This window comes from Tenrec ecaudatus, chromosome 1 (genome assembly GCF_050624435.1).
Source record: "Tenrec ecaudatus isolate mTenEca1 chromosome 1, mTenEca1.hap1, whole genome shotgun sequence".
NCBI lineage: Eukaryota > Metazoa > Chordata > Mammalia > Afrosoricida > Tenrecidae > Tenrec > Tenrec ecaudatus.
The window spans coordinates 54,691,742-54,714,210 of NC_134530.1; the positions used below are offsets into that span (position 1 = coordinate 54,691,742).

Consider the following 22,469-nt stretch of genomic DNA (forward strand, 5'->3'; position numbering starts at 1 on the left):
CTACCTGGCAAAGCCCCACCCCTTCTTCAAGGCTTCACTCAGGCATCATCACATAATCTATGAAACAAACTTCTTTTAGTCTCACAGGTGCAATAAATTGCTTCCTCCTCTTTCCAGACACTGTATTTAAACTTCATTCGCTGCATTAAAAGTAATTGGTGAGACAGCTTTACTATCCTGCTGGTTCCCTCATTAATGAGCTAAGTAAATCTTTGGCATGTGCTCACTTAAAGGGAAAAAAAAGTAATGAATTTGAGATGGTCTTTTCTGCTGGTCTATACATTTCCCACCACATAATAGGGAGTGGTGTGTCTACCACACCAAGGGCAATGCTCGCCCCATCTTACAACTGCAGCAACACGGGCTGTGGACTAACAATGGGCAGGAGCGCAAAGACCTCTTTGTCCTGAGACTGATTCGAAACAGACAGCCACCATTTTCCAGTGCCAGATGGGACTCATCAGTGTCTGTGGGCGGGGCAGCCACCCAGGATCCTTGCAGGAGACGGTGGCCTGTCCCAGGGGAAGGAGGCAAGTGACAGCACTTTGAAATGTCCCTGCCGGAGTCATTATAGTCTTCGGCCGTGTCCTCGTTTGCACTCCACCTCCATGTTCCCGTATTCCATTTGACGTGGGGTGGAAGCAGCATCACAGCAGTGCCAGCTCTCTCACTGGAGACGGCCCAGTCTGCCCCCTTCAGGAAGCTGAGTGCAGGGAGCACTGCTCGGAAGAGGGCAGAGGAGCCAAGGGCGCTTCGCACTCCAGGGCGGCCCAGGCCACAGGAACAAGGCTCTTTAGATCTTATTCCCCACCGTCTGGCTGCTCTCCTCTAGCACAGAGAAAAGTGTTTGCCACCGATAATTAGTTTTTGTTATTTCTTTTTTTTTTTTTTATTAAAGTTTTTGTTATTTTCATGGGAGTGAGTCAACCTCCATACACAGAAAACGGGGACAGAAAATCCAAGTAAACAGCTTCTCAGAAGTTTAAAGTGGTCACATCATGACCTGGTTTGATTTATAGTGATAAAGTCTCAACAAAAAGACAGCAAGTCACAAGGTAGGGACAAGTCAGCCACAGTGCAGTACAGCACCGATGAAACACAACGTTTCTCTAGTTCTTTAGTGCCCCCCCCCACTATCATGACCCCAGTTCTGTCTTACAAATCTGGCTAGACCAGAGCATGTATACTGGTACATGTACACAGATAAGAGCTCTAGACACCCAGAATCCAGGACAGATAACCCCCTCCGGACCAATAATGAGAGTAGTGATACCATGAGGGTAGGGAGAAGGTGGGGGAGAAAGGGAGAACCGATCGCTATGATCAGTGTACAAACACCTCCCCCAGTCCCCTCAGGGGGATGAACCACAGACACATGGGTGAAGGGAGACAGCAGACAGTGTAAAATATGAAAATAAAAATGATCTATAAATTATTAAGGCTTCATGAGGGAGGGTGAGGGAATGGTAAAGAGGAGACGATACCAAGGGCTCAAGTAGAAAGAAAATATTCTGGAAATGATGATGGCAACATATATACAAATGTGCTGGACAAAACTGATGTATGGCTTGTTATAAGAGGTGGAAGAGTCCCCAAAAATATAATTAAAAAAAAAGAGCAATAAATTCAATCCACATGGTACTTGCAAAAAGGCATCTATTTGGTTTTTAATACAAAATGACTCACAGAAACACAGGAAGGAAGGATCATACAAGCCCGCTACTGATTTAAGCAACAAAACAAAACCAAAATCCCCATCAAAAAAGCTAACAAACATCAGCTACCTTCCCTGTCTTCAGTCTGGATTAGAAAACAGGCGGCTGGAAATCATTATCAGTCCATTTAAAGAAGTCTTATTAAAAAACAAACAAACGCAGACTGAAACAACATTCTTAAAATCCGGCACGCGGTTTTGAGGCCATAGGAGCTTGCCCTAACCATCCTGGTGGAATGCGACACATGTGGTCATTGAGTGTGGCCACCTCCCGCTGTTTCTCAGGAGGATGCCGGCCTGGGCACCACTGGAAGCCACTTGTTCCATCGGCGGTCTCAGGATCAGGCGGCCCCGAGTCTTCCGCTGTGCCCCTCATTGAATCTCTCCCATATAGAGCCGCTTGTCGCTGGATGCCGAGAGAACTGAGGCGGAAACAACAGAGAAGACAGCTGGGCATAACGAAGGCCTGTGGCGACTTGGGGCTCAAGGACTCGCCGTCAAGAACCAATTTTGGTCCAGAAGAGCAGCTGGATTTGGCTGGAACCCCCTCCTCCTAAACGCCATGCACGGGAAAGCGTTTGGCTTTTTAGGCCTCACACTTTCAAAACCATGAGTGTGGGTTTCGGGGATACATCACCTGGCTCTAATTCCTGACATCCCCGGTCAGTCCAGGAGGCTCTTTGGTGGCACAAAAAGGTACACGTTCAATTACTAGCTAGAAGACGGACGGTTCGAACCCACCCAGATGTCTTGGAAGACAGACCTCATGACCTGCCTGGAAGGCCACAGCTCTGGGAACTTCACGGCAGGTATTCTCTGCACACCACTTGCCCGTCAAGCCCAAGAAAAAGACCTCGGTTCCCCTAGAAGAGGGGAGCCGATGGCGATGGCAGCTCTTTCTGGTTGTTACACTCAGTGTTCAATGTTCACCAGAGTTCCGAGGCCTTACTTACGTTGGCTTGCTAATAAAATTTAAGTCGATCTGTAATCCATTCCTGACTACTGAGAAACATTCTTTTACTCAACCACAGTATCAACACATAGGCTTGAAGCAAGTAACCACAAAAGAACCACAACAGACTAACCAATTTCCGTTTGCGACGGAGACCAATGCTTAGCTGGCTTGCATGGCAAGTACATAAAGAGATGTCCAGCTCTGTATTACCAGGACCCCTCTGAGGACACTCTCGCCGTTCCCCCTGTCCCACAGTTGGCCAGACTTACTGATGGGCTCGTCCGGGTGAAAGGCCACTTCATTGATGGAGCCAGCGTGGCCGGGCAGCTTATACAGGATTCTTCTGCTCGTGGTATCCCACACATACACAAACCTGCAAAGCACCGTGACAAAGGTCAGGCCTCCGACGCAGATGGAGGGCAGAGGCATGGCTTTTAGAAAGATTTTACTGTGATCAATAGACGTTTGGGAGAAATTGTTATTTTGACCATTTAAGAGTATACTACTCAGTGGCACTAATTTACATCCTCACATTGTACCATCATCACTATTGATTTTATGGTCCTGAAGAGAACTGCGTACCTCTTCCATTCTTGCAAAGGCAAACCGCTAATCACGAGTCAACTTTTTTTTTTTTTTGGTCAACTCTTACCTTTATGTCTGCCTACACTCTACAGCAAACTCGGCCACTGAGATGATTTCGACTCAGTGGCCACATAGGTCGGAGTAGGGCTGCCGCTGCGGGCTTCCAAGGCGGTGACTCTTTCATGGGAGCAGAAAGTCTGGTCTTTCTCCCTCGAAGCAGCTCACAGTAGGTTAAACTGCTGGCCTTGAGGTGACCAGCCCAAGGCATATAACCCATCACACCACCAGGGCTCGAGTCTACCACGTCTAGAGATGACATATACATGGGAACATATAATGTTCGTCCTCCTGTGCCTGCCTTAGTTCATTTCGTGGGAGTCCTGGTTCCGAGTTGGGCTGCCAACCTCTAGGTCAGCAGTTGGCCACCCAGCCACCCGGTGGGAGAAGGTGAGGCTGTCTACATCCATAAAAAGCTAGTTTCAGAAACCCACAGGAGCAGTTCTACTCTGTCCTGTAGTGTCCCCATGAGGCGCGATGGCACCAATATTTCATTTAGTGTAGTGCAGAAAGAAACGGAAATTTTCTGCTACGTAAACAAACCACATCTTGAGCTGAACCCACGGGCAGAAAGATTAGATAATTCTAAAATGAGAAGGGACCAACAGATGCAGCTGGCCTAACCCCTCGTTTTACAGACAAGGACACTGCAGTATAGAAACTTTTCCATTGACAGAGTTTGTGGTGTCCTTCGTCTTTCCACCCTCAAACATTCTGGGAAAAAAAATGTTCCTTTGATGACCAATGTTGCTCTAGTCATTTTATCAGACAGTTAAAATAGAGACACCATCTTGACATGATCATGAAAATTATCTGCTTGGTGCAGTGACACTTGTGCTGCCAACCTCGGTCAGCAGTTCGAAAGTAATAGCTGCTGTGGGAGAGAGATAAGGCTTTCTACTCCTGTCAAAAGTTACAGTCTTGAGACCCCACAGGGCACTTCTATCCTGCCCTGCTGGGAGGCCATGAGTCAGAATCAGCTCGATGGAAGTGAGCTTGGTCATAAATAAGAGCTTCTAACAACACCATTCAGCTCTCAAGGGCTAGGCTCCATAGGAACCCAGACTCCACGCAAGATGGAAGAGCAACAGGAACCCCATCTGTCCACAAACACCCTTCCCACGCCTTCTTTCCTGTCAGCCACAAGCCGCTGGTCCCCCTTCCTTCAGCCTGTGTCAGTGCAGCCACTCGCTGCCCAAGCAGACTTTGATGGCCAAACCTCCCCAAGCTTCTCTTTCCCTGTCAGACCACCCCGCTTTGACGACCGGCAAACAAATCTCAGCCAGTCTTACTGCAGTCCCTGAGGGGAAATCTGATGGGGCGCACGCTAGAGGTGGTGACATGCCTGGAGGGCAGATTTTGCCAAATCCAGGCCAAACTGAAAAGCAGTTTGCTGAGAAGCAAGAACGCCTTTCCTAGGCTCACCAAAGCCTGCAGAACCCCGATCTCTAAGGCACGGCTCCCAGTGGCTGCCAGTTCGATACTAAATTCAGAGGGGCTGCTGGTCCTCTCTTACTCTGGTGTGGCAGCCTTCAGCAGGAGCCGTCTCTGCATGCAGCAGGGCTGCTGTTGACTTGGGCTAATTGGCGCAACGGCCTGTGAAATCTGGTCAAGCCCCAGCAGGCAGAGAAGAGAGGCCGGCTTCCCTCAGACCCGAGGCGAGCCAGCAGTCCACATGCAATGTCTAAAGCACAATGGGGGGCGGGGACACTGCACATCAAAAAGGACCAATGTTAGAAGAAAATGGCTCTTCTCAGAAAAGAAACAAAGAGGCTTATGCCTATATAATCCAAAAGTGGAATCTTTGATAAAAATGATATAAAATGACTTCAGAATGGCCTTACGCTATCAGTTCTTGTCCATTTTCTCTGGCATTAAACTTGTCAGGGGAAAAGAAACAAAGGCATCGGAGCCCTGAGGTTTATGGGCATGGCTCACAAACAGGGAGGGTGGGGCAGGGTGGAAGTGATTCTTCTCTGTGGTAGGTGGTAGTAGAGCCCCCAAAGGAGGAAACCCTGCAACATGCTGAGCGCCCTCACTCGCCAAGGAAAGGGTTCTGGTTGATAGAATGGTGCTTGTTTTGACAGGTAGCGATGCTAGGCTCAAGAAGGATCAGACATTTCTTACTGGTAGCTAAACCCAGGATTTGCCCTCAGAGCCTTATCTGTAGTCTGTAAGCCTTAGCATCTGACCACCCTATTCAAGTTCTAAACCCCTTTAAGCCACAGTCACTATCGACATACTACATACAAGCTCCATACCATAGCATCCCGACGGAATTTTCTTGTGTTTGAAGTTCACCCAAACATAGTGGTCTGTTAAAATTTACATGTAAAGAAAGCCTCATTGTCGCTGAAGGCAGCTCAGCGCTGGAAACTGCCTCACTGCCAGTTTGCCACGCCTCTGACTTAACAATCTGATCCACCCTGAATCCTCTGAACCCAGCCGTCATAGTCGGTATTTGAGCTGATCTGTAATTCATGCAGATCAATATGCAGTGAGCATCTAGAATATGTCAAGCACTCCCCTGAGTTTAAAAGACCCAGCCCCTGACACGAGGGGCACGTAACTTAGTGGGGTGCTCCCCTGAGTTTGTCTGACGAGAAGATGCACTCCATGTTAATACAGGGTAGAGGAGTGACCACTGAGCACAGCACAGAAAAACGAGCTAAGCCTGAGAGGGAGCTCGGAGAGGATGGGGGCACTCGCAGACCCAGTGCGCAGGCACAGACTGGAGACAGGACCTTGGACAAAGGAGACGCGGGTGTATGAGAGGAGGCCTGGAGGTGAGAACATGCCAGGGAGTTTAGCAGCAGGCACAGCACGGGGGGGGGGGCGGGAGCTCAATAGCTATTTGAAGGGTGGCAGGAGATGAAGCTGAAAGGAGGACACAGGCTGCATTTTGTTTGGAGGGCAAAGGGAATTCAACAGCCAGAAGCACATTTTTACCCTCCGGTCTAAAATGCAACCGTGCGAGCCTTCGTTGGCATCTGTGCCCTGCTCTCTGAGCACAGCTCTGACTCTGCTGGCGTGCAGCGTGCCCACCTCAGGCACTGCCCACGAGAGGCTAGCTGCATGGCTGCATCCCGGGACCTCAGATTAGTGGGCCTACCTGTCGGCGGAGCCAGCTGCTATTTTGCTTCCATCAGGCGACCATGAGCATCTCAGGAGATTCTGCAAGATGAACACGCAGGGACCCAGTGACTACAGCAACACACCCACTCTTCTTTACTGGACGGTCTCCCCACAAGGAGGACCGGCCATCACCCCACATTTTGGGACCCGCCCCCCCAAACAGCATACTCCGTCAGGTCACACCAAACAACGCTCTCCAGAGAATGCTCAGGACACAGGGAACTGGAACGGGCCTGGCAACAACATGCTCTTCTGCTCACAAACGGACGCCGACTCCCTTTGATCCACTGACCTCGACACCCACTCACTTTTGTTTGTTTAAATTGAAGGAAAATGAAAATACAGATCAAGCCAACACAATGTAAGATCTGATTTATAAAGTAAAACAAAACCTCAAGTTCACAAACAAACAGTTCCCCCTCCCCACCACCACACACACAACAGGGATTTAAACTAGGGGGAACTGCTTTTATAGAACTGACTTGGGAATTTGCATGATTAGGAAAAAGGTATGATGGTAACAAATGTGCTTGACACATGGATGGATGGATAGATTATGATAAGAGCTTTATGAGCCCCCGATAAAATGATTAAAAAAAAGATTCAACAACAACAACAACAACAGAAAAAAGGTCTCTGTCAGACGTGTGGCCACAGTGCTCAGAGGGGAGCCATGCAGACCGGATTGTACAGCAGACCATCGGGCCCCAGCCCTGGGAGCCTGGGTTTCTTCACAACCACTGATCTGAGGGCCGGTATTTCCATCGGAGAAGAAGAGCAGTGTGCTAAGGAGCCCTGGTGGTGAACTGGTTAACACGTTGCGCTGCTAACCGCAAGGGGACAAAAGTCAAGAGTCATCCAATGAGGGCTGGCCCCACGAGTATCTAAAAATGCGTGGGAAATTTCCATTATCTTTTGACTCAATTATCCCATGAATTTTTCACAGCCGCCTCATCTCTGACAGCCTTCTTTCTTCTCTCTGCTTCTATGAGTTTGAACCCTGACAGGCACGGTTTTGACGATGAACATTGTGACTGGAATACAACCCCCTCTCAGCCACTCACAACTCACCTTTTCAAAATTGTGCACGTTCCCTTGAAATATCTTCACACATCTCTCCTTGGGGGCAAATGGACGGACATCCCAGACTCTCACTGTGGAAGAATCCAAATAAACCACTAAGACAGTGCTTCGCCAGGTGCCCTGAGAACCCACCTGCAGCGATGAGAAAGGCAGATGCCGCTTCCTGCTTAGAGGGGCTGGCATGTCACAGGGGCAATGGCCACTGGGGATGTTTCCTTGCATCTAGGCCCACTAAGTAGGGGTGACACAGAGGGGAGCTGAGGAGCTTGGAGGGGAAAAGTCAAACATACTGCTGGGGATTGGTGGTGGGAAAAGTTGCTCGTGATACCAATTCCACCAAGACAGTTTGCAATGATTCCTATGCAAACTCCAGGGAATCACATCCAGTAATGCTTCAACACGACAATCTAACGGCGACAATGATCTCTAGGGAACCAGTGTAGCAGGGACCCACAGCACAAGCATGGTAGCTGGAGGCCTGCAGATATGCAGGGCCCTACTTAGGTGACTATGGCGGCTCTCGCGTCTGCGTTTCTTCGTTTCTAAAACGAGAATAGCACCAGGTTTTCTTCTTCTGTCTTAAAAGTCTAAGTTCTTTAAGGATCAAATGGGAGATACGAGGGCCTTCAAAAACATTTGGAAAACTTCCATTATCTTTCAAACCCTGGTCATCCCCCACAAACTGTCTGTTCTTTTCATACATGAAAAGGGCTCTAAAAGGTTGGCAAGCAATCATTAAAAATAATGAATTTATCATTTTATGATGTCACGGCAACAAGAAACTCCTAGTTATTTTCACAACTATTCACGGAATCTTCTCTTTCCTTAACAGTGAACAAGCTAGCACTGGCAAGTTAGCAGTTTGCACCCGCCAGCTGCTCTGTGGAAGAAAGAGGAGGCTTTCTGTGTCTATAGATTCACCTCTTTGGAAAACCAAAAAGGGAAGCTCTACTATGTTCTATAGGGGTCACTAAGAGTCAAAGTAGACCCAACGGCAGTGAGTTATTTTTCTTACATTAGCAGTAGGCTATGGCTGTTGCTAAGAGTAATACTTTGAGGCTGAAAAAATAACAAGGACTCCTGGGGTCAAAACTCAATGCCACGGAGTCGATTCTGACTCACAGAGACCCTGTAGGACAGAGTAGAACTGCAACTGTGTGTGTGTATGGGAGTAGAAAGCCTCAACTTTCTCCCTCAGAGTGGCCAGTGATTCTGAACGTCTGACTTTGTAGTTATGAGCTAACAGGGCTTACTCTTGAGGTCAAATGGGCATGAAAATTTACAGCTGGGCAGAGAATCCAGTAAGAAAGGTAGGATGTCCACTGATTCGGCAATTATCAAGTACCCACTAAGTGAAAGTCACTCTTTTTAAGTAATAAAACGTCAGTGAATGCACTTTAGTTCCCAATAAGTCTGTAAAATTGTCTCTCGGGATGTTCCCGAACTCCTCCTAAAACGAGAAAGTATTCCAAGTCACCTTCCTTTTTGTTGTAGTATACTCATGTAACTCAAAAACAACAAAGGCCCCAAGGCTGTTTGTGTCCACCCAGAATGCGGAGCTGTCTGAATGAGGGCCTTGGGTCACACCAGTGGCTTTGGAGTGGGGAAGAAGGCACACCGTCACAAAGGGCAAAATGTCGGGCATCAACAGGTCTATGGAACCCCTGAGCTTGGTACGCAAGTGCACTGGGCAGCTCATCCAGGTTTGCCTTTTCAACAAACCAATCACTACAAGTCCCACGTGGGTCCAGGGCCTTGGGCGAACAAGCTCTAAAAGCAGAGCGGTCCACCTGTCAGTGCAAACAGGGACGCCTGGAGACAGTGCATGCTGTGGGCACAGCTGCTCAAAGACTAGCGGGCTGCCCTGGCTCTAGAATCCTTGGTTCTTAATTGCTGGGTTCTTAATTGCTGGGTTGAAAGCCTAGCCCATCGTAACACGTTTCTCTAGCTGCCCAGGAGGAACCCTGTGAGCCATTTCTGACTCTTTCTCTGGATCTCATTTACCTTGGCATGCATTTCTGCCACTGAATGCCCACTCCGCTAAGGGCTGACATGACTGGGTGCTGGGAGAACATGCTTTCTCAGAGTTACCTGTATTGTCCATTGCATTGGACAAGAGGTAAGAGCCTTCAGAACTTAAACTCAGGCCGGTCACTGAATCTGCATGGCCTCTCATGGTGTAGGTTAGCTTGTTTTGGCGCAGGTCCCAGACCTGCAAAGATAAAAGCAGACTATCAGAAATCGCATGGGGAGGAGCAGAGAGAAAGAATTACAAGAGTCAACTGCTTGGAAAAATTGATATTCCTTCTTAATCTGGCTCTAGGCCAATTATTACTTTATTTCAAAATACAGGTTTTCTGTCAAAGAGGAAAAACCTCTCGCCATTCTACATAAGGAGACAAAAGTTTCTGTTTGACAAGATTCAGAATAAGGAATGTCAAATATTAAGATAAAGCTTAAGAGCAACAACAACAAAAAGACAGAATAGAGGTAATTTTTCAAACCCTGGTTATCAAGAAGTACCTAGAAACAAGTAAACATATCATTTGAGAAAGGCATTAGTATCACATGTACATATATATACACACACATAAACAATGGCAAGGTAACATTGTAAAAATGTAGATGCTTACAATTTCCCCTTTAATGTATGTATATAAGTATATGCATGCCTGTGCAAGGAAAACATTCATTATAAGGAAAATACATTTTTACAGATTCACTGTTGCCTGCGCAAGAAAAGTAAGATGAACAGTTCAGCTGGAAATAACATAAATGCCAAGCAAGGAAAAAAATGGTTTACTAAGTTCTGGCTCATAACCACGCAATACACACGGTCTCATGCAGGCGGCAGTACTACACAGAAGAGTGGGGTCTTCGGGCCAGGCTGAGCTCATCTCTGTCACTTGAAGCTGGGTGGGCAGCGGGCCACTAAATGCATCGTGGCGTTTCTTAGTCAAGTATCTCCTTGTGCTGGCTAATGTGAAGACTACAAGTAGAATCCTTAGCAAATGTCTGGCACATAGCAGGCCCTCAATAATTGGTAGCTATTATTACAAGCAGCTCCTAAAATAACCTTGAAGACCAAATAGAAAACTGTTTACAAAATAAGCTATGCAGCAAAAGGGGAAAATACTAAACGGTGTCCAGTCACTTTGCGGACAGCGATGTCAAACCTGCTCAAGCTGAGAAAAACGGTCTGGACCGTCGGATGCAAAGGAACAGCGGGTTTGCTAATGCTCACCATTACACACAACTTTCCCGGTCTCATTTCTGGTTGCCAAGCAGCTTTCCTAAGGGGGGGATTGTTTTCTTGCTGTTCCTCTCAGCAGGGCATTTCCCCTCATCCAGAAAGGGAGCGGGTGCAGTGGTCAAAGCAAAGCGCAGCAGCAGACAGCTCCACTCATCAGTCAGTGTGTGCGGCCCCGCGCACTTCACCTCCAGTCACTGCCAACTGCCATGCTGTGATCAGCACGGCTTGCTCCGCGCTTGCTCTCCCTCTTCAGAGGAGGCACCCACCCTGCGGCGCCCCCTCCCCCCCGAACGTCCTCTGCCTTTGCCCACAGCACCGACAGACGCGCTCCACGCAAGGTTGCCACAAGCATCCGGCTCGTGAGGACAAACAAGAAGCCGGCTCTGGGAAGCACAGCACAGCCGGAGGAGCTCCGAGTGGAGGGCAGGGTGAAGCAGCCGTGGGTGCATCTGGGGCGGGAGTTCCCACAAAGGAACCTCCCACCTGATAGTTTTACCTAACACGGGATTCAAAGTTTACACGTAAAATACTGTTGTCTGGAAAAAGAGGAAACACTGCAATTTCAACAGGATTGGAATCTGGATGATGCGACTAAGGGACTTTCCCTCCTTTTAAAAAACACTTTCTTTACTAAATTCTTAGTTTGATTATGGATTATATTTTAATTCTGACAATTACCTTAAGTTAATATATGTTTATTCTCAAAGTTATTTGGTCAACTATGCACTTAAATGCACTTTCTATATTTAAAATGGAAAACTTTAGGGTAAACAAAAATAGCAAATTAGAAGTATCCACCCAGATTTCTAGTTGAAAAATCAGGATATATAACACAGTGCACAACAGGGAGCGCTCGACGCTGACGAAGGAGGCAGTGATCCTGCCCAGGCCGCCCCAGCCTCTGGAGCGCTGGGTGCAGCTCTTGTTAACAAGGCCCTGAAAGCAAAGTGCCGGCAGGAAAAGACAGTGTCTGCGAACTAGACACCTTTCACTTTAGACCACGAGGCTATGATGTAAATACAAACTTACGAAATATACAGGGCATCTAGGAACTAATCCAAATTATACAAAACGACAATGAGTAGACACCCTCAAGGAATATGAAGGACAATGTCTCAGGAAAGAGTAGTGCTGGACAAAACTGCAGAACTGGGGCTCTAAGTCTATTTCTGTCAGGAAAGTGTGGAATGAGAGTATAATCTGTCTAACAACAAGACTTCAAAAGCCATTTACTCCAAGTAGGTATGATATACAGTGTATGTCTGAGAAGCAACAAAGCCCACATGGAAGAAGCACACCAGTCTGTGTGATCATTAGGTGTTGAAGGAATCAGGTACGAGGTATCAAAGAACAAACCATCAAACAAAAATCACACCATTATAAATGGGGAGAGTGTGCGGAGTTGGGACCCAAAGCCAATCTGTAGGCAACTTGACATCCCTTAAAGAAGGATTGCGGGGAGGAGATGAGTCAGTTAGGGTGCAATATAGCACCAATGAAATATACAACTTTCCTCTAGTTCTTCAATGCTTTCTCTGGCCCACTATCATGATCCCAATTCTACCTTACAAATCTGGCTACATCAGTAGATGTACACTGGTACAGATAGGAACTGGAAACACAGGGAATTCAGGACATATGAACCCCTCAGGGCCAGTGATGAGAGTGGTGATACGAGGAGGGTGGAGGGAAGGTGGGTAGGAAGGGGGAACCGAGTACAAGGATCTACATATAACCCCCTCCCTGGGGGGTGGACAACAGAAAAGTGGGTGAAGGGAGATGTCGGGCAGTGTAAGACATGACAAATAAAAATAATTGATAAATTATCAAGGGTTCATGGAGGGGCGGGGAAAAATGAGGGGCTGATACCAAGGGCTCAAGTAGAAAACAAATATTTTGAGAATGATGATGGCAACAAATGTACAAATGTGCTTGACACAGTGGATGGATGGATCATGATGAGTTGTATGAGCCCCCAATGAATTATTTTTTAAAAAATCTTTGGGGGAGGGGGAGTGGGAGGGAGGGGAAAAATGAGGAGCTGATACCAAGGGCTCAAGTAGAAAGCAGGTGTTCTGAGAATGATGATGGCAACATTATGTATGAATGTGGTAGACACAAATGATGTATGTACGGAATGTAAGAGTTGTATGAGCCCCTAAAAAAATGATTAAAAAAAAAAATCTTCAAATCCTAGAAAGGAGTACACCTCCAGGACTAGAGCCCAATTGAGTCTGTCTGTCTAGAAAGGCCAAGAACAGTGGAGATCAAGAGCCCAGGAATCAACCCCTTTATTAGTGGTGAGAAGATTGTAGTCATGGCAGAGATGCGGGCACCACAGTGTAATAAATATACGTATGTTTGTGTGTGGGGGAGGGGCATCACATTTTCAAATCTCAAAAAGGTATTGAATAATTTTATTTAAATGATATTATGGACAAGAAAAACAAACAAACAACAAAAACCCCCAAGAGTACAAAAGACAAACAGTGCTTGTTAGGTGTCAGACGTGCTAAGAAGCGTGGACTACAAGGAGAACTATGGAATTTTGGGGGCAATAGAAAAAAAATCACTTTAATTTGCAGTAATATGATTCCATGCAAATGTTAAAATTATAAAACTACACAGCAAAGAATGTGCATTTCAATAAAATCTTTAAAGTGTACAAATGATCCTATCTTGATGACACCAACCCACTTTCAAATGCACAAAAAGCCCTCTGCTGATTCTAATGCCTGTGGGTCCCCAAACTTCAGCCTGGGAAATACTACATTAGCTATTAAAATGATCTAATTAAGTCCCTATGTTCAGATTCCACGTTCTTCACATAGTTATTTGGGGGAAAAAGGAACAGGAAGCTAAGTTCAACTTTGGGAAGAGGTGAGTTCTGAGGTCCTTGTGTGCAGTCCGAGTGGGGGCCGTGGTGTAACTGGCTATGCAAAGGGACTCGAGATCTGGGATGGGACACAGAGTCATCAGCACAGAGCTGGCTACTGAAGTCATGAAAAGATGAGACCGTCTAGGGAGAAAGTGGTGAGAAGAGCAGTTCGAGGAGAAATGGCATTTAAGTAACTGAGGAACCAAAGGAGGTGATGGAGAGTGTCGAAAAATGGCACCCAACCCCACTGTCACGGAGTTCATGCCACCTCGGAGCGACCCACAGGTCGGCGTACAACTGCCCCCACGGGCTCCGAGGCTCTGAATCGTTGGGAACAGAAAGCCTCATCTTTCTCCTATGAAGTGACTGCTGGGTTTGAACCCATTATGGCCCCAGAGCCCCACAAACTAAACTTACCACCACGCCGACACACACTCACAGGGACGCTAGAGGGTTTTCCAGGCTGTAAAATCTCTAGGGCAGTGGTTCTCAACCTCCCAATGTCGTGACCCTTTCCTCATATTGTGGTGACCCCCAACCATAAGATTATTTTCACTGCTCTTTATAATTGTCATCTTGCTACTGTTTCATGAATCGTCATGTAATATCTGATATGCAGGATGCATTTTCATTGTTACAAATTGAACATAATTAAAGCATAGTGACGATTCACAAAAACAATCTGTAATTATAGATCGTGAAACATTTATTTCTAATGACGAATAAATGAAGTTTGGTCTTGAAGCACGGAGTAGCATGGGTAACAGTCTTCCCATCAGCTACTCGTATGTGGGCGGACCCGCCTGGAGACCGATAGAGGAGCGGTGTCTCCGTTCCTAAGACCATCGGAAATATGAGTTTTCCCATGGTCTTAGGCAACCCCTGTGAAGGGCTCGTTCGACCTCCAACGGGGTCGCACCCCCACCAGTTACGAACCACTGCTTAAGGAAACCAATAGCCTTTCTGTTCTCCCTCGGAGCAGTTGGTGGGTTCAAAGCACCAACCTTTCGGTTGGCAGTCCAAAGCCTACCCATAGCGCCACCAGGGTTCCTCTGTCTCACCCACAATGACAGCAAGAGGCAAGAGAAAGGAATGTGTACAGTCTGTCAGTACAGGAAGCTGAGTACAGTCTCTCAATAAAAGCGGATGAGGCTAAGGTTTCTGAGATCTTTAAGAAGATCAAGAAGCAGAAACAGTTTGTGCCACTTTCAAAGAACACCCCACATTTACTTTCTGGTACTTGCTCTGTCAAGGAAGTCTGCTCGGTACTCTTGAGCATTAGCTCATCTACGCTTCACCCCTATAAGGTAGATATTACATTACCGTCTCTATTACCCTCACTGTTCACGTGAGAAAAATGGAGGCGTAGCTATGGTTATGCTTTGAAAACCTCTTTCTCATATTCTCCAAAAGAAAGAGCACGGCAGGAAAACACAATGGATTCACTCTTATCAGAGGTCTCATTAGACCATAAGCTTTTTAAAAATTCCTTTGGAATGTCTGTAGGCAGAGACTACATTCTACATTTCCACACAGTCCCCACCCAGAGACTTCACACCACCTGCCAGGCTTCTGGAGGCGTTCCTATGAACGGCCATGCAACCCTGGATTCAGGAAGTCAAAAAGGCAGGGCAAGTCACTCTCTATTTTCAGCAGGTATTACGCACCAAGCTACCATCGTTTCAGAAGCTTGAAAAGCTTCACCTTGAAACGTTAAACATACCTTGATATCATTGTCTATGCCACCAGAAATGATCTGATCACTCGTGTCATTGAAGGTCACAGCTAACACCTGGTAAGTGTTTTGGAAGGTCTGGATGGCTGCTTTCTTGCGGATGTCCCAAAGCTGAAACAAAGCATCAGGAATCTATCAGTAAGACCACCTGAGGACAGAATTAAACAGTATAGCTTAAGTCCAAGGACTTCTAGGAGGTAAGCATGCAACTAAAAACAACTTCAGTGAGAAACTTTTCTGGATACTCTTGTAATATTCATCCCAAGAAGCAGGTCACAACTTTTCCAATATATGTAAGGTTGCGAGAACAAATCAATTTTTCTATTTCCAGATTTCTTTGTTAAAAGTTTAAATACAGTTACGCAATGTGGAAAACATAACTAATGTCACTGAGCAGTATTTGTAGAAACTGTTAAATGGGAACAGATTGTGAGGCCAACTGTCAGATATAACACAACAAAAACATACTTAAAACATGCCTTAGAGTGGACCCTCTGCCCATTTACTTTGTATATTTTCCGGGCAGCAAGGATATTAGACCAGGGTTTTTCAAAGTGTAGAGCTTAGCTTATGGTTGGGCTGCAACTTACATTAAAAAAAGAATCAAAGGCAACGGGGACATTAAAGCAGTGTACAACAGTGAAGATAGAGGAGTAGAGAATTCCAAGAAGGAGCCTTACTGGCACAAATACTTTAGCACTTGTATAACCAAGAGTTGGCAGTTCACATTCCCCAGACACTTCACGGGAGAAGAAAACCTGGTGAATATATATATAATTTATTTAGGGTTCAAGAGAGTAGTAGGGTGGGGAGGGAATAAAGAGCTAATATCAAGGGGCTCATGTAGAAAGAAACTTTGAAATGATGATGGCAGCATCTGTACAAGTTCACCTGATCTAATTTGATTTATGGATTGTTATAAAATCTGTAAGAACCCCAATAAATGATCCAAGTAAATAAATAAAATCAACATTAAAAAAAGTAAATACATTAGTAGTTGTGACAGGGAATACTGGGGGCAAACAAGAGGAGAATCAAAAGGCTTAGAAGAAAAGGTTGGGGAATATGATGTTTTGGAAAGAAAAGATTTTGAAGAGCTCATTTTCCTGGGATCTAGAAAGCCAGGCATGTGCCTAAAGGTCAGTTACTTCTCGCTGACCTTCTAGTGCGTTTGCAGGAAGCAAAGAGTAGGCAGTGTCACGATCTTCCTTGATGATTGTTGAAGGCGTACTCCAATACACACACACACACACACACACACAAACACACACCCCGCCCCCACTACCCCCACCCAAACTGATGAGCTTAAAAAAAAAATTTTGTTCCCGAGCATTTAAAGAAATCTCTGTTGAGTCACTGGCTGACCACTAAGCTAATGGAAGGCTCTGGTAGCTAATGGATGACTTAAGTAGCCACATAGAACACAAAGAAACGAATTACCGAAACATTCCCTGGAAGGGTTCAACAGCAGATTTGAGCCTGAAAACAACTACCGTATATACTCGTGTATAAGCCGAGTTTTGTGCTGAAAAACTGGGGTTCGGCTTATACATGGGTCAGTGGTACCCCAGCGAGATGTAACATCTCCCTGGCACCCCCCCACAGGTAACAGAACGAGCGCTCCTTATCTCGCGGGTGATTGCAGTATCTCTGCTGTTCATTCAAAGCCCTGCTAGGGCTTTGAAAGTTTGTTTACTCACATCTAACCAATCAGAGCCATCCTATGACGTGTATCTTTGAATAAGCCTTTTAAAGACCGTGTGCGAAGGATGTGGCATGAATGGAAGTCATCTGGTCAAGCCCAACTAACAAAAGGAGGAAATCTCATGAAGCCTGACATAGAGTTAATAGAACAGTGGGTTCGAGATGCATGGGAAGACATTCCAGAAGACATGGTGCGACGTGCCTTCCAGAAATGTAGTATTAGTAATGCTGTGGATGGCAGTGAAGACTGCGTTTTGTATGAAAATGACAGCAGTGATGGTGATGACGGCGATCTCAGTGAGGACAGCGTCTATGATGACCTCACACCAGCTGAAGCTCTTCTTCGGGATACGGATGATGATGAAGAATCCAGTTTTAAAGGATTTTAACTCTTTACATTTTAGCTTGGTTGCTGATTGAGCTCAGGGAATAGTATTCTTAAGGTATCATTGTTGATACCTTATTTTTGTTGAACCTATTTTCCACTTACTGTACTGGTTTACTAATGTTTAATGACTTGTCCTTTTATTTATGTTTTTTATTTAAAATATTTAAATACATTACCCCACTGTCTCAATTTTTAGTAATTTTTTCATTTGTTTTGATTATTGAAACTCACCAATAGCTTCTGTATTTTCCACCCTAGGCTTATACTCGGGTCGGCGTATATTCAAGTATATACGGTAAGTCAGCTGTTGTCTATCTGCCCAAGATGCTGAAAGGAGAGAAGGCTAGGGAAGAAGGTGGACCAGGGCCCTGCTCCTGCCAAGAAGCAGGAGGCCAAGCATGTGGTGAATCCTGTTGGAGAAAAGGATCAGTTGTTCTTAAACTGTGGGTCACCACCCCTTTGTCGGGTGGAACGATTCTTTCACAAGGGTAGCCCAATTCATAACAGCAGCAAAATTAGACTTATGAAGTAGCAACAAAGATAATTTTATGGTTGGGGGTTCACCACAACACGAGGAACTGTGTTAAAGGGTCATAGCCTTAGGAAGGCTGAGAACGACTGCTTCAGACGTCCAGCACAAAAGGGGACCTCATTCACTTTGTCAAATAGCCTTACCACATCTGATTGAGGTGGCAAAGGGGTATCTTTTATAAGCAGCTGAGTGTTCCTCTCATCAATTAACCATTTGACCAAGGACGTGGACCACCAAAGATTCAACTGTTGAGCTACCCCATATGTCCAGAGCAGAGACAAAGTGAGAAAACAGCAGAGGCTATAGGCCTGGGCTGTAAAGAATGTTGCTGATACAGAAAACAGCCTCCCCAAGAGACCTCTGTCCTTTGTACTAGGGTTAATACTGCTGTCACTTAGTCGGAAAATGAGAAGCCCTAGCTGGTGGTGAATGCTTATAACGTGGACTCCATTGAACAGGTGATCTTCCTGAGGGCCACATACCAAGCGGGGAAAAGCAAAGGCCAAAGAACTCTCCTTCACATTGGGCCAAAGTACATAGCCGATTTTTCTGTATGTAAACACAAAATATCCACACATCCACGTAAGGAAAGAAGAATCCGAGGGTGAGTCACACAAGATAATTCAATTTGAGGGACAGAAAGAAAAAGAAACAAAAAGAGAACAGGACCCACCTAGTGGGCACCGTCAAGTATGCCAACATGCACAGAGAGGGAAGAGAATGTGTGACACAAAGAGCACACAGGAACCCTTAGAACGGTTCCAAATTTGATGGAAGACATGCATCTACGTATTTCAACAGCTCAATGAACTCCAAATGGCACACAAGAGAGCCACAACAAGACATTATAATCATACCGTTGAAAGCTACCATGATGGTTAGATTTTATGTCAATTTGGCGCACCTGTGTGACAGTATGGGCAATCCAACCTCTCCATCAGGACACAGCCTAATGCCTCCACAGGGATGGTGGGTGGTGGTGTCACCCTATTTATAAGGGACACTGGAGGACTGATCTCTTGCTTGCCCCTCTTTGCGTTCCTGCTTCCCTGGATTTTGCGTCTGGTTCCGAGTCCAGTGGCCCATATGGCCTGCTGATGGTGGGAGGTGTTGCCCTGCTTTTGCTGACCTTGGATCCATGTGCCTCTGTATCCACCAGCCTGTGAGCTCCCCACTTCTGGCTTCCCTTGCTGCTCCATCGGCCTGCACCTGTGTGAGTCGACAGGGGGCTCCAGCTCGCATCTGACCTATGGACTTGAGTACGACTGGGTTAGGCTGCTTACTTGATATATTTTTTCTATATAAGAAATATCCTGGCTTTGATTCCCTAGAAAATCCGACCCAACATAGTCACAAAGAGAGAGTCCTGAAACATCAAGTAAGAACTAATCCATAATGCATGAAGAATCTTGTATGATGATTGGTGGATATTTCATCAGAAGCCAATGGAAACCAGGTGATATATTCAAAGTACTAGGGGAAAGCTATTCACGAAAAACGATCCACCAAGAAATTGTATTTAGCAAAGCTACCCCTCGAAATTGATGATGAAATGAAGGCATTCCCAGGTAAACAAAAGCAGAGAGAATTTATTACCACTGGATTTCCCCTACAAGAAATGCATGGAAATAAGCCAATGGGCTGATGGACAAAATGACCCGCAGCCTCCCTGGTACTGAGATCAGAATAGCTCCATGATGCCAGGCTGCTACTACCCACTGCTCTGAAAGCAATTGTAACAGATGGCCCTAAATAAAATGTTAGAACAATTTAGAAGAAAACAAAAGTTATAAAAAAGACTAGGCTTACTGGTCACATAGGACCGAAGGAATCACCCAGACTAACGGCCCTTAATTACTCTTCAGGCCTGGAACTGGACCTAACTGTCAGGTTCAATTTCCCCTCAAACAGACGGGTCGATAAGGAGAAGAGTTCATTAGAGAGGACTTCGGTGGCACCCACCGACAGCAGCCACAAAGAGTTCCTCACAGAGAGCTGTGGAAATGAGAAATGCCACAACTACTGTGTGTTTCCTCAAAATTAATACACAATTACAATATGACCCAGCAATTCTATTCTACTCACAACAGCTAGACGATGGAAACAACCCAAATATTCATCACCGGATGAATGGACCAATAGAATGAGGTGTATCCATACAATGGAGTATCATTCAGCCACAGAAAAGAATGAAGTACTGATACATGTGACAACATGCCCATGTATGAGCCTAGGAAACATGTAGTACAGTGAATTATTTAATAGGGGATGGCACAGTAGGTCATGCACTTGATTCCTAATGGCAAGGTCAGCAGTTTAAAGTCATTAGTTTAAAGATGACATTGTCTGTCCCTGTAAAGAGATTTACAGTCTCAGAACAGCTAAAGAGCAGGTCTACTCTGTCCTTGAGGGTCACTATGAGTTGGAATTGATCCAATGGCAGGTTTGGTTTAACCGACTCTGACTTCCATACGACCGGGTTCCTAAGCAAATCAGGTGCTTGTGGCTTACCAAAGAGACTGAATAGCACTGTCTAACCTGGAAGATGAGGCCGTGCAAAAAGACATTATCAAACCATTACTATGGGATCAGCCAGTTGTGTCATGCTGCTAGATTGAAAATGAGTACATCCCAGGGTGGTAAGGAGGGGGTCCTCACTATTATCAAGAAGAAAAACTTTGGTTTTCTGAGCTGAGAACTTATCAGGCCCGCCTGTATTTATACCTCCCACCTCTGACAATGAAAAACAAACCAAACAACTCTCCAGCAGTAGTACTTATCTAAGTCTAGACTCTGACCTCTGGAATCATTCTTCCTCTTAGCAAAGCATCAGCAGCTCCAAATGACCTTGCATTTAGTAGAAATATTCTCCAAAGCAGATAATCCAGTTATGTTGTTATAACCCTTATTATGAAAACCAGCACATTCATTTAAGACAGCAATAATTACAAGCTTAGTGTGACTTACTAATACCCCATTTAGTCATTAAAATGCCACCCTAGCGTCCAAAATTAATGCCCCCAAATAAGAAGGCTGGTACTGCAAAGCAGTGTGCCCTGTGTGTGCCCTTGAGACAAGTTAGTATTTCTGGTCTCATTTTACATATGAAGATGCTGAATAAAACCAGTGATTCCCAAATTGAGACCCACTACAAAAAATCCTTTGAGAAATATAAAAATACTGATGCCCATTCCATACCTAATAAACCTCTGGGTACTATTTTTTTAAAATCATTTTATTGGGGGCTCATACAGCTCTTATCACAGTCCATCCATTCATCCACTGTGTGAAGCACATTTGTACACTTGCTGCCATCATCATTTTCAAAACATTTTCTTTCTACTTGAGTCCTTGGCATAGCTTCTCAATTCTCCCCTCCCTCTCCACCCCGTCTCCCTCATGAACCCTTGGTAATTTATAAACTGTTATTATTTTCTTCATGTCTTACACTGACTGACATCTCCCTTCACCCACTTTTCTGTTGTCCATGCCCTTTCTCCCCCTGGTACTGCTGCTCTCAACATTGGTCCCTCTGGGTATTTTTATCACGCTCTTCAGGTGACTCAGAAATGCAGACCGATCACAAACCAAAATAGCCCTGGAGTTTCCACCCTTAATTGAATTCGTATGCCTGTTCCTGTAATCCCACCACAAAGCATGTATGACCGTGTCACTGTTCTAAAGATCAGGTGCACTGGTGGCTAAGTGGTTAATCACTGTGCTGCCAACTGTAAGGTCAGCAACTCGAAACCACCATCCCCTCCTTTGAAGAAAGACAAGGCCTTTCTATTCCTGCCGATTTACAGTCTCTGAAACTCACAGGGGCAGCTCCACCCTGTCCACAGGACTGCTATGTGCTAGCATCGATTTGATGGCGGTCCGTTTCTTTCTTTCTTGTCCTGAAGATTAAGAAGCCAACGCTCGGAAGGGAAACTGCATACAAGTAAGCAAACAGCGGGGCCATGAATCCAATCTAGTTGGAACATTTTTCCTGTTCTGTGGTTCTATGATTCCGTAGAGTATGTAAAACACTGCCTATTATTAAGAACATTTTTTAAAAGCAGAAAAATTTCAAGAGTTTGTTCTGAAAAGCAGTTGCTCCAAGGGCTGTGGAGAAGAGGGTGCAGTCAAGGGGGGAAGGCAAGAAAAGGTTCACTCCGATAGTGTCAGCTGAAAACCACAACAGGCAGACAGCACCACCCACCTTAACTGTGCCGTCATCACTGCCAGTGCACACAAGCTGGGGACCTCTCCTGGCCGGGTAGCAGGAATTCACAAAAGAAGTATGCCCCTTCAGTCTCTTAACTCTCTCGCCTGTCTCACTATCCCACACAGCGACGGTTTTATCTGTGGATGCTGAGAAGAGCATACTAGAAGGCAAGAACACAAAAGAAGCAAGGGAAGACATTAGCAATTCATCTTGCCTCCTTGCCAGGATTCTGACCATTTT

The 22,469-nt window shown here is 45.7% G+C and overlaps 1 protein-coding gene across 1 annotated transcript in view; it reads right to left on the reverse strand.

Moving 5' to 3' along the window:
* Positions 1–1,639: 1,639 nt before the first annotated feature.
* SNRNP40 (small nuclear ribonucleoprotein U5 subunit 40) overlaps positions 1,640–22,469 on the reverse strand; it is a 28,577-nt gene continuing 7,747 nt past the window's right edge. Inside the window, exons 4-10 of the mRNA XM_075553318.1 lie at positions 22,224–22,389; positions 15,384–15,506; positions 9,621–9,741; positions 7,518–7,600; positions 6,424–6,485; positions 2,939–3,042; positions 1,640–2,136 (exon numbers count right to left, since the gene is read on the reverse strand). Of these exons, the coding sequence (XP_075409433.1) occupies positions 2,087–2,136; positions 2,939–3,042; positions 6,424–6,485; positions 7,518–7,600; positions 9,621–9,741; positions 15,384–15,506; positions 22,224–22,389 (709 nt within the window). The 3' untranslated portion in view covers positions 1,640–2,086. The remainder of the gene's footprint in view (positions 2,137–2,938; positions 3,043–6,423; positions 6,486–7,517; positions 7,601–9,620; positions 9,742–15,383; positions 15,507–22,223; positions 22,390–22,469) is intronic.